General features: G+C 38.9%; 1 protein-coding gene across 1 annotated transcript in view; it reads left to right on the top strand.

Annotated features, from left to right (window-relative positions):
* Window positions 1–2,412: 2,412 nt before the first annotated feature.
* Window positions 2,413–12,708, top strand: part of LOC145993736 (signal peptide, CUB and EGF-like domain-containing protein 3) — a 143,043-nt gene continuing 132,747 nt past the window's right edge. The window contains exon 1 of the mRNA XM_083129482.1: window positions 2,413–3,329. Within this exon, the coding sequence (XP_082985608.1) occupies window positions 3,260–3,329 (70 nt within the window). The 5' untranslated portion in view covers window positions 2,413–3,259. The remainder of the gene's footprint in view (window positions 3,330–12,708) is intronic.

Genomic DNA, 12,708 nt, shown 5'->3' with positions numbered 1-12,708 from the left:
TGACTAAAATTTACCGCTAACTTTTAAAGCTTTTTTTTTTAAGGAAATGTGTAAAAGTTAATAACAAAATACAATAGCTATGAATTTCAGTACACTAAATGTACAAAATATAAGAAAAATAATGGACAATACTTGTGTTGAATCGGTACGGTGGATCGAGTAGCCAAGTCTCTCGATTTATAAAATAATAATAATAAATTTAGATTAAAATTGGTTTATTATTAATGAATTATAATAGTTAATATTGTAAAGTGACAATATTATAATCATCGTAATAATTATTACTGTCATTATTATTTCTACTAATCAAGTTTTATCAATGGCCTGAGACCGTCTACAAATATTTCTGGCGACACCTGTGCTGATAAGGAATGAGCCCCTCCCGAAAAAAAATCCTGGCTACAGGCCTGCATCTAACCTGCCTACGAGTTTCTTGGGGACGCTTCAATACAAGTAAAATATGAGCACTATGCCATGATAACTTAGGCGGAAAACAGCCTGCTGTTGTCTCGGCTCCGTGAGGTTGGCCAGTTGCAAGATGATGTACTAATTTAATCCACAAGGCTGCATACTTTTCGGCAGGGAAATATACAAATATTTGATGACTGGACTATTAATGGACACGAATGACTTTTAAGTTGTGTTTGTTACATAGCTAAGAAATAGTATGCAATATGCTTTCAACTTCATTTTCTTTAAGGGGGATAAAAACATCCCTGGCAGGAATAAAAGTTTTATTTTTTTTATTTTTATTTAAAAAAAAAATCTAATATTTTTTGTGTAGGGGGAATCCCCAGCGTCCCCCCGTTAATTCTCACGTTTTCAGAGAGCGGTTATCTCTCGAAACGGCCGCGATTAGGGGCAAGGAGGCCAGTTCTCCCCCCTTAATTTTTGTGCCCACACCTGTCTACCAAGAGAAATATCCCCCCCCCCTTTTCAGCTTTGGCACCAATCGCCGACACTGCAACTAGACAATGGATGATACCCAATTAACAATGCTAATAAATAACCATTGTCACCAAAATTCAAAGACGTTATCTCTTTTTGTAGTTAGTCTGCCTGTACATTGCATTATGTTTTGAAAACACAAAGGAATTTAAGACCGAAGCGACACGGTGGTTTCACAGCCAAGCGACACTAACATGTCCAGTCTGTAAAAAAATCAATCAATCATGTGATTGATCAGTACCACGCTCCGACCGCCTTTACCCCCACCCAAAGTTTTGCCCTCCATTCATGGTATTCTGTATTGTATTCTCGTTCTCTTTGTACAGGGTTTATAGAAGAATACTGGATAGAAAAAGAAGAAATCAGGAAGTTCCATCAACAGTCTAACGCTGCCAACGTCACTTCCGGTTTTGAATTGGCATTTTCCTCATTTCGCGTCGCTTTTCTGCCTCTTTGTGGTGATCGAGACGATGAGGATTCGAACCTGGGAACTTCGGTGCCGAGGTCGAAAGTCTAATCGCGCCTAGGTCGCCGGGTGTATGCAGCTGGATCCTATCTCATTGTTAGGTTCTGACAGGGGCGTCCCCAAGAGGGAGTTGGGGGTATTATACCCCGCCCTCTTTGGCCCAATATTACTAAAAAAGAATACCAAAGACAGGAAAAGATGGCAAAATGAGGGCTGACTACTAGAAAAAAAGTATACGTACCGCCCCCCCCCCCCACCTTTTCGAAAGATAAAGAATTCAATATTTTTGAAAACAAAAAAGTATGTTTGATCCAGTTGAGGAAAAGTAAAGTTCCTTACTAATATTTTATGCATATCATTATAAGTTATCGTTAAAAATCTTCTTTGGTAATGTCAAAGCCGTATGATCTCAATGTAATCCTCGCCTTCCAAATTCGGTATCAATCCCTCAATTATACAACAAATGCTAAGCAAGTATATTTTCATTATTTAATTTTAGTACTTGGTAACTTTCGGAGGGGGCGGACCCCCTTGAGCCCTCCTTAATACGTTCGTCCTTGGGTGGAGAATCATCTCGATGAAGAGAATGCGAGCTTTAGCGATCAGGAAAGAAAAAAACGATGAAGAAAAAAGAGGAGCATTGTAGGATTTCATTCAACCGTACGAAAGGAACGTCAAATGAGACCTGGTGGTCCCTTGCGAAGGAAAAGCAGGTGGTGGGGGCTGTGTGTGATGCCGAAGCATGCATGCCACCCACCAACTGAAGCCAAGTCTGCTTCACGGCTACAACTGTGAAATTGAGATGCGGCTTCGTTGGGTGGGGCCTTCGGGCTAAATGCGTGTGGGGTTAAAGAAAGAAACGATAAATGCCCCAAGGCGAACGTTTCTCAAGAGAAGGAAAACAAAAAAAACCGTTTAAAGTACTACTTTGAACCGCTACAGATCAACAGGCACTTTTCCTTTACGCAAGTATACATGTGTGTGTGTGTGTGCCCGTGAACAAATACGAGAAATTTCTCCGACTCCCTGTGAGGATTCGACCAAAGAATGTTGTTACAGGCAGGTACGTTCGTGTTTGTGTGTGATTTTTGGCGTACGTAATGAGACGGACTTCAAAGGCACCGAACGAAGATTAAAATAAGCCCTTGAGGCTGACGTATGTACACGAAGATGTTGACGTAGGACATATGAATTATGGAGGTTCAATGAACTTCGCTTTTTTTTTCAAGTGCAAAGTAATCAAACCCACTTCTGGCCATCGCTAGAGAAAGAAAAGAAAAGTGTTTGTTTTTCGTCAAAGTTGCCGGATTTCAGCAACTTCACTTCTGGCCAAAGACTCAAAAAGTTGTCGAAGCCTTGACATACAATGCCATCTATATCTTGGAAGGCTAAATGCTTTACCTGCGGAAATGTCATTTTGAAGGTAACAAATTGTTTGACGCAAGGAATGCCGTGGACAAATACACGGTCAGAAAACGGTCGAGTTTTCGTCAGTTAATTACGCGGGAAGAACTCTCAAAACTGAAACACAGTTCATCACCTTTTCTTCCAAGCTGATAAAGACAGTTCTACAGCCTGTCGCTGTGTGGTCGAAGGTGTACCTAGGCTATTAGGAACCGACCTGTCTCCAAAACCAGCGGTGGGCTGGCACCATCTTGTTTCGGAATTCCAGCGTTCAGCGTGTTTGTGTTCTTTTTTGATTATGAAGGGACCGTGGCGGTTGGTTTTCTTGTCCCTCGTCGAGTCAAATGAACACGTTCCTGTGAATGGTGGTGAAGTGTTGTGGCATGTGATGGATGTGGTTTGATTTTTGTGTTCGCGTGCATTATTCGTGTGCAATCAAGCATGTCAGGCAGTGGTACAAACTGTTGCTTCAAGATGGTGTGGACGACGCTGATCGTGTTTTGTTCGCAAGGTAAGGCAAACTTTGATCCATTTTGAATAGCTATGTACTCTTTTGGTTGCGTAGGGCAGTAAAAAGATAGTACAGTCACGGACACTGCCGGTTTGTAATGAATACATTGACTTTCAATTGAATCGTTACAAGCCGGCAGTGTCCGTGACTACAATAATTTGCACAATCTGTGCACCTGTACAGCAAAGTTCGAGTACACGGGAAGGGGGAATTCCCTCCACTAGACTCCAGTATCCATGACAATGGTTATTTTATCCCTCCGTAACAAAATAAAAATCATATTTAATACTGTAACAGATATTTCCATTAGATTGTTCAGAGTAAACTTGTTCCTGATACAAGTGTCGTTTCATATTTACAGTTGTCATTATTTCAAAGCGTGCTACAATGCCAGGGATCCCAGGTTAGAATCACGGGCTGCGCATGAGTGATTGTGAGTGTCTCTACATCAGTTTCATCATCATCCTCGCGATTAGCTAAAAGTGGCAGAAAAGCGAAGTAAAATAAACTAAACCAATCAATTGTTTGTCCGTAGTGAAATGAATGACAATACAAACTATTTTTTTCTCTGGAAATATTTAACAATGTTTTAAGCATTTGGTTTGGCTAAATATCAATAAATTTAAATAAATAGTTCGGAGATTATGAAAGTCCACACCATTGTAAAGCTGCTTATTTCGTCACACATTAAATTCTTGACAAAAAGACGAAGCTGATGGAATGTTTTCGTAAGTTCACAGATTCAGCAAATGTTAGTGAATTTTAATAGTGATTTTAAAAGAAAATAGCTATATTTGTTATTGAACAAGGAAATAATTAATGCATATGTTGCGAAATGCAGTAACAATTTACGAAATATGAAAAATCCAGTTTAGCCAACAGTTGAACAGCCTATGCTTATGAACGATATTCGTGTGAGGAAATTAATGTATATTTTTTATATCATTTTAATATTTAAGTTTTCAAAAATTATAATAATGTACACTTGTCTCTGAAAAGAGTGCAAGTGCGTGTATTTCCTGTGTACCTACGAACTAGTGGCGTGCCCAGGATTTTCCAAAGGGGCGTACGTGTACTATTTTTAGTAGTCAGCTCTCATTTTGCCATATTTTACTGCTTTTAACGTTCTTTTTCGGGGGGAGCTTAGGATCCCCACTAACTCCCCTCGGGCACGCCACTGCCCTCCCCATTAAAAGCAAAAGTTTAATCCGCAAACTGACCTTAGACAAATCTCCCAGTGAAACTAAATGACTATTTACTTGCGTACATAGTTTCAGCCACTTGGGAATAAAGAGGTTCCGAGCACGGGAGTGTCCTAGAGAGCAAGCAGTAGCGGATCCAGATGTTGCAGTTGGGCGGGGCAAATTTCAGTCGGGTACCTCTCCTCACCGCTAATCCATTGTAACCTGTGCTTAGTTTGAGTTAATGGTTTGAAGCCAGTTTTATGCACAGATATACCAATCTGCACTGTGCATACAGTTTAAATTGGTATCCGAACCACTATATGCCTTCACCGGGTATCGAACCCTGGGCCACTTGATTACAAGACCACGACCTTACCACTACGATATCGGGATACCTACACTTGCGCTGTTTTGTGTAAACAATATTTAGTACTGTAAACAGGATCGAAGTTAACTTCCATGATCTAGAGGTTATTGTCTTGCTGGAATAGATGATTATTATTGTATGACCTTATCATAATCCCTCCCATTGCCACGGTTAACTGAACGATCAGATATGAGGAGTAAAGTGAAAAAAAAACAGGGTTGTTAATGGTCCAGAAACCCATGAATTCTAATGGGTTCTATTGGCTTCCACTGCAGGACCGGAACCTTTTTTCTCGCACAATTTAAATTCGGTCCAAGTTGGGTATTGTTTCATTGAGAAAAGGTTCCTGGACCGTATTTTAATTGAGCCGGAGAAAAGGTTCCTGGACCGTATTGAAATACTTTACAGATAAAAAAGGTTCTTTACGGTCCAGAACCCATTTACGCTTGCTGATTTTCTCTCGTGGACCGGAATTGAATTTATTTAAAATTCCTGGACCTTTAACAACCTTGGAACAAGCAAAGCAAACAAATCTATTTTCTCAAAGGGTATCGGATTCCATGTCCTCTTGAGGCGTATTTCACGGTGGTTCGGATCCATATTTAAACTTTAGGTCCAGATCCGATTAGCCTATCATGCGCATATACTATATCCCCGAAATCTTTGGAGCAAGGCCACCATGGCGGAAGAGGAGGAGGGAGGGGGGGGGGTTCGACCCAACACTATTAGAAGGAAGGCTGGGGCCATACCTGATCACGTGGTCCTTGACGTCAGGCGTGACGTCACGGGCGGACAGATCGCTCCGCGCCATGGTTTCGCAGCGGAATCAATGCTGAAATTATGAACAAAAAAGAGCCGTCATTATGCCCAGAAGCTAGCTGGGACTGAATATACAGGTTCACTTAGGATCCGAGATAATGTGTCTTCAGAATTGGATTATACAGCTATTAACATATGTATTGAATCAGTAGTTTTTAGGTCGTCACATTTCTCTCTGAAACCTAAAGTTTCATGTAAAATTGAAGTTAATATGCCTGGTCATGCGTTTTGTTAAATAAAGAAAGGCAGAATGCCAAAATTATGGATAAGTTGAATATGTAAAAGAAAACAACCTCATCTATTGCTCTCTTTTAGGAGTGAGAGAGGAGCTGTTTTCACTTAACTTCTTCAAATTTGGTAACTTTGCTTCGACTATTTATATTTATTTCATCATTAATTTTCCTTATTCAGATTACAGTTGTGAGTCTTATGAATCTTTGAACTACACAGGGAGGAATGTGAGGAAGTTCCGTGTGTATTATGTCACAAACACTTTAAACAACTTTCGACTGAACGAAAACTTGAGACATAGAACTGAAGAAAGTCGAGGCTCACTTTATATATATATATATAATCAGTGGGATGTCGAACAGGGGTGCCCACAGGCGGGTATGTGAAAGCTGGTTGCGTCCACTTAACTTGGGGGGGGGGGGGGCGATTGTGATGAAAATTTGACTGAATAAATAATAGAACAATGGAGGACGGAAGTTGAACTACGTTGTCATTTAAGCATCACTCGTATATAAATAGCAAGTTGTGTATTTCCAAGGGAATTCTAACAGTTACTATGTATTATTAGTGTTGTTAACGAGACTAGACACGAGAAGAGATGGAATTTTCACGCGACGAGACATACCAGTGTCGCCTCTCGGCAACACGGTATATCTATTTGAGGTGCACAATATCCAGCTATTACATATTAAACCTTAACTTTTTATCGTGAATTCTGATGTGGAATTACCCTTGGTTGGGGAAGTTTCCAACTCTATAGTAAGGAAATTGAGCACTAGAATGGGAGATAGCCAAGTCTTGAGTATTAATTACTGTTGCGCTTAGACTGTTGTGGGAATTTTGGTGTGGTGATTGAGAATTAAATTATTTGGAGGAGGTCGAGATTTAACTCTTCAATACCAACAGTGAACCTAAAATTGACATAGGAATTTTGGTGAGGCAGGATATTAAATTGGGGGTATATGCTTGCAGTTTTTATCTTACTATACTCGTCAGAGCCTTTATTATAAATTACAATATTATTATAAATTATAATATTATTATTTTTTATTCTAATAATTGTAACCCAATTGAAGTGTATGGTAACCTGATGTTATGTAATGAGACTACTGGTATCGCAATCCACTAACAAGTCTCGTTAGATGCGATGTGTTCAGTTATATATTGTCACCCACTGTTTTCATTTTTTAATCGGAGATTACGACACGTCGCAACACCTCACTGAAGGCATTGTAAACTGCAGCACCCCACAACCCACCAGGGTGCGAAATCATTGAAAACTGGTGAGGGGGAGAAACTTCTTAACCTAAAACCCCCCTCCCCACAAACATACGTGTGAATTATACGATGTACACATTTTTCAATGTTATTAAAAGTAAAAATAAATTACTCAATTAAAATAATTATTATGATTATTAATTAGAAATTAATTTGTTACTTTCATACATATCAGATAGTGTAAAGCAGCTAACTAATTCCTTTACTAACCGGTTAAAGATGTTAATAAATTATGGCAGTTGAAGTGGTTTTATTATGTGTAAGTTTTTGATTTAGTTTGTTATTTTATTTTAATATAAATCAATTATATTTCACAGTTATTACTGTTTTGCATTCTTGTTTTACTTTTATTGTGCGTATTGATGTAGATTTGTTAGTGATCTCTTGAGAGAGAATGCATTCAACACTCACAGCCACACTAATTTGTGTGTGTTTTCGATATTATTCTAAGTAAAGTATATTTGAAATTAAAAGTAATTGCTTATCTTTTCTTTGTTATAACAAAAACTGCCCCCCCCGGAAAAATTTTGGTGGGGGGATTTTTGAGGCCAAGATTATTGGTTGGGGGAAATCCCCCTCGTCCACACCAGGATTTCGCACCCTGAACCCAACAATCCAGAAATACAAGAAAAAAGGAGTGAAAAGAACAAAACAGATCAGCCTTTCCATGTTTCTTTCCGTATGGGGTAAAGACTCAGCTGGGGGTTTGTCCGCCCATGACGTCACACCCGCGGCAGTCGCGAAAAGAGGCGTGTCTGACCCCAGCCTTTCCTTCTAGTAGTCTTGGGTTCGACCGGGCGGAGGGAAGCAGTACACGCTGCTGAAGGCTGGTAACTGCAGTCGCTTTCCCCCTCCAAGCAATCCCATTCCCTCTCACGTGTTCATTGGTGGCGTCTCGCGTCACTACTTGCGCAGGGACTTGTAGCTAGAATTTATCTCCGGGGGGGGGGGGGCTGACGGGTTATCGGGGGGGATTTGTAAACCAAGTCCATTTTTCAAAAGTTTAACAGTGTTAAGTGAAGGTAAATTATTTGTGTTTGTGTGTGTGGGGGTCATTAAGTTAATATAAAATTTAGAAATATCACACAAATAGTACATTTTTCTATAGGTATCTTCTAAAACATCTCTTGAAGTGTTAATTGATTGCTACTGACATCATCACTTATTATACTAGACCTCGGAATTTTAGGTTCTAAAATGTGTGCTTTTAGGTTCCTAAAATAGGCTCTAAAAATCCTAAAATAGGCTCTAAAATTTCTAAAATAGGCTCTAAAATTCCTAAAATAGGCTCTAAAAATCCTAAAATAGGTTCTAAAATTCCTAAAATAGGCTCTAAAAAATCCTAAAATAGGTTCTAAAAATCCTAAAATAGGTTCTAAAAATCCTAAAATAGGCTCTAAAATTCCTAAAATAGGTTCTAAAAATCCTAAAATAGGTTCTAAAATCATAAAATAGGCTCTAAAAATCCTAAAATAGGCTCTAAAAATCCTAAAATAGGTTCTAAAAATCCTAAAATAGGTTCTAAAATCATAAAATAGGTTCTAAAAATCCTAAAATGTTCTAAAAATCCTAAAATAGGCTCTAAAAATCCTAAAATAGGTTTGAAAAACCTTAAAATAGGTTCAAAAAATCCTAAAATAGGTCCTAAAACTATTTAGTTAGGCCCGAAAAATCGTGAAGTATGTTCAACAAAACTTAAAATACTTCAAAATTCCTGAAAAATGCCGTTTAGGTATAGTCACCTATATCCTGAAATAAGCACTATCTTGCATAACGTTATGTGTGTTGCCTAACCCTACGGCAATGGCAGAGCTTACCATTGGAAATTTGCTATTAAAATCCACTCTTCGCCGTATAGTTTGGCAACAATCTCTTTTCATGTTATTATTTATTATTTCAATAGGGTTACAATTAAGCCATACAACATTTCATTTAGAACAATATTAATACAAATAATGACCACAGTCAAACTCCGCAATTTTGACTGTGAGGATAATCTTATAAGCTGAAAATAATATTTCGACAAAAAACATAGTCAGTGGTGCAAACTTCAAACTTTGCCACAAAGCACCGAAGTGACGCGAAAGTGAGCAAGACCACACAGATCAGACCATGTGGATGATGACGTCAAAGTCACAGATCTCTGTCTAAGCAGGAGACCGCAACAGGGGCAGCAAAGGTACGGATAGAGAAGCTCCTCTGTGAAAGAACATTCTATAGTCTAGAGAATCTTCTAAATACTTGCGACTTCAGCTCTTAAACAAGATGAAGTTTATGTTCTGTGAATTTATCATTCACAAAAGTTGTGAGCAAAATAATATCTGCTGTCTACATTTTCACTCTTCACTGCAAACAAATTACACAAAACAGTTTTACCTAATGTGAAAGGGGCTGATATCAGTACCAGGGGGAGCTCAGCCTGGCTACGGCCCTGCTATGCAAGAACTTTCTAAACTCTATACAACCTACTAAATACAGGGTGAGGCACAAGCAATAGATCCTTTACATAACCCCAGACCAGAGGCGTCTCGTGAACGCATGCTGCGCATGCGTCAATTGTGGGAAAAAGGACAGCTTGCTCTGCGACGACATTCATGAGCATTTCTACATTCTAATTTCTTCATATGGGAGAAGTATTTATTTTTCACGAGACCGCTGAACTAAGCTTATATTACATTTCTTGGATCTGAAGTGACGCATGCATCAATTGTGGGAAAATAATTATTACTTTCATTCACTTCAGATCCAAGAAATGTATGTTCAGCGCTCTCGTGTAAAATAAATACTTCTCCTACATGAAGAAATTAGAATGTAGAAATGTTCATGAATGTCGTCGCATAGCAATCTGTACTTTTCCCCACAATTGACGCATGCGCTCCAAGATGCCTCTGCCCCACACACACAAAAGTCGCACTGAGTTCAGTCAGGGGAGCGTGAGGCAATGTCAGCAATTGTTGATCATCATTTCCACAACGACCGACCCATCGGTTTGATACTCTGGTGGTTAAGATTTTGTGGAGATCGTGATGGAACTGGGACGGAGCACTATCCTACTGGTGGATAAAGTTCTCAATGTCTGTCTCCAACTGTGGCATTAGCCAATTTTCTAACATGTCAAGATACCCGTATTCTGTAATGGTTGTTCGCTGAAGAAGAAGCGGGCGTAAGCTAAATTTTGAGATTTCACAAAAAAACATTGAGTACCGGAAAGTCATGCATATACTCAACGGTGCCACGGTGAACAGAAAACTCCCATAACTTGTAATGTGTCACAAAACTTGTTAAGTTTCTCTGCAAAACTGCAAAGTTTGTTGGAGTTGGTGAAGTCCACTTTATACACAGTAAGGCTAATCGGGACTGGACCTACAGTTTTAAGTGGAATCCGAACCACTATGAGCCTGCACCGGGTATCGAACCCGGAACCCCTTAATTACAAGGCGACCACGCTACCACTGCGACATCGGGGAGGCTCAAAGTTACTTCGTGATATGTTCAATAATACATGTACAGTAAAATTATGAAACCGCTATCAATCATTTGTAGGCACCCTGTACTTTCCTCTACTTAGACTTCAGTTCATAAACAAGATGAAGGAATGTGATAGCTGATCTTCGTTCTGTGAATTTGTTTTTTCAAGTTATGAGCGCATAATATCCGCTGTGTACATTTTCTCTTGTCACTACAAACAAACTTTACAATAGTTTTTCCTAATGACCGGGTGCTAACGACAATGCAAGGGAGAATGACTACGATGGCCCCTGCCTGGCTGCGGGCCTGTGTGGGGCGGAGTATAGGTAGGCTTAAATCCAAGCCCGTAGGCAGGATTTTATTTGTGGGGGGACTCAACCCTTATCAGCACAGACGCCGCCAGAAATATTTTCAGAGGAGGCAGGCCACTGATAAAACTTGATTAGTAGAAATAATAATGACAATAATTATTATTACCATGTTTATAATTGTCATTTTACAATAATAACTATTATAAGTTATTAAAAATAAACAAATTTGAGTCCAAATTTATTGTTATTTTTATTATTATGTAAATGGAGAGACGTTGCTACTCGATCCACCGTATGAGTGAATATCCAATACAACTGTTGTCCATTATTTTTCTTACATTTTGTACAGTCAGTGCACTGAAATTCATAGTTATTGTATTTCGTTATTAACTTTTACACATTCCGTTCAAAAGAGTATTTAACAGTTTATATTGTGTGACCTCCCACAAAGAAAACTAAATTTTAGAAGCTGTGGATCCATTTATTCTTTGGTAGAATATAAAAATACTATAGGGTAGACCGGGGCTATATCGATCATTTCACATTGAACAGTACATAAAAAATTGAAAAAAACTTTTCCTCCCAAAACTGTTAATTTATTCTGAAACGCCATTATTTTGGCTACAAAAGTGCACAATTTAAAATTATATGTTTATATTTCTGATAGTTGTAAAAATGGAAAAACTGAAACACTACACATTGCAAGATTTTCCTAAACTACGGGGTAATTCTGATCATTGACGGGGCTATTCTGATCACTTGCAAAATCACATGTCTTGATACATTTTCCACAAATGAATTGTATCTTACCAAAGCCCCGTCACATATGTATTTCATGAAACCAAATGTTCCATCGTTGACCTCGTATCCAGTCACCTTTAACAGCACTTTCGTTGGAGTAGTACAACTGACCGCAAAAACAGCAAGGGATATTGTCTTCATCGTTACCGATATTCTTAATTTGCTGTCTTTTTTTCATTTTCTTCCCTACAGGCGTATGCTCGTCAGATAGCGCTCCCACTTTTCTTCTACATCGTTTTGTCTTTTCTGGCTGTTTGGTGAGATATGGGATTAATTCAGAGAATGGTGAAGTGGAAGAGGATCGTAATGATCGTAAAAGCCCCAAAAGGCGATATTTCTTTCATTGGTTGGCTACACTGCGCTATACAACTTTGGCGCCACGAACGTGTATGACTAACAACTAATATACCTGCCACATTGTTACATATATAGTTACCCACTTACTAATAATAATGTGGCTGGTACAGCTTACGTTCTGAAGCTTATCTGTTTAACTATGCGAAAATGCACATTCAGAGTACATACCTTGTTTCCAAAACCAATTTTTTACAGACATATTAATTTACAAACAACAGCAATGTCGTGCGCATCTCAACCGTGTAGGTTCTCCTTCTGCACTGATGCCATGCAGTTTGCCAACCCGATAACAATGCGCTAGGATCGAATATTCTTTCGTCGATCGGAATAGCCCCTTGGTCGAAATAGCCCCGGGCTACCCTAACCTGGTTCCTCTATTAGACACTAAATTTTTCGTTCTAATGTTTAATCCTGCTAAGGAAGTAAAATTAATTACAACTATACATTATTTAAATTAGATATTTGTAGGATTTCGGGTGCGGTTTCAGCCCCCTTAGCTCTTCCCCTGGCTACGTGCCTGCTTAAATCACATTTTTTAAAAATTATTCTCGAGCTTGTTAAAC

Source organism: Lepisma saccharinum, chromosome 10 (assembly GCF_977018435.1).
Source record: "Lepisma saccharinum chromosome 10, izLepSacc3.1, whole genome shotgun sequence".
Taxonomy (NCBI): domain Eukaryota; kingdom Metazoa; phylum Arthropoda; class Insecta; order Zygentoma; family Lepismatidae; genus Lepisma; species Lepisma saccharinum.
The sequence above is the reverse complement of the archived record's forward strand: the minus strand, read 5'-3'. Positions and strand labels throughout refer to the sequence as shown.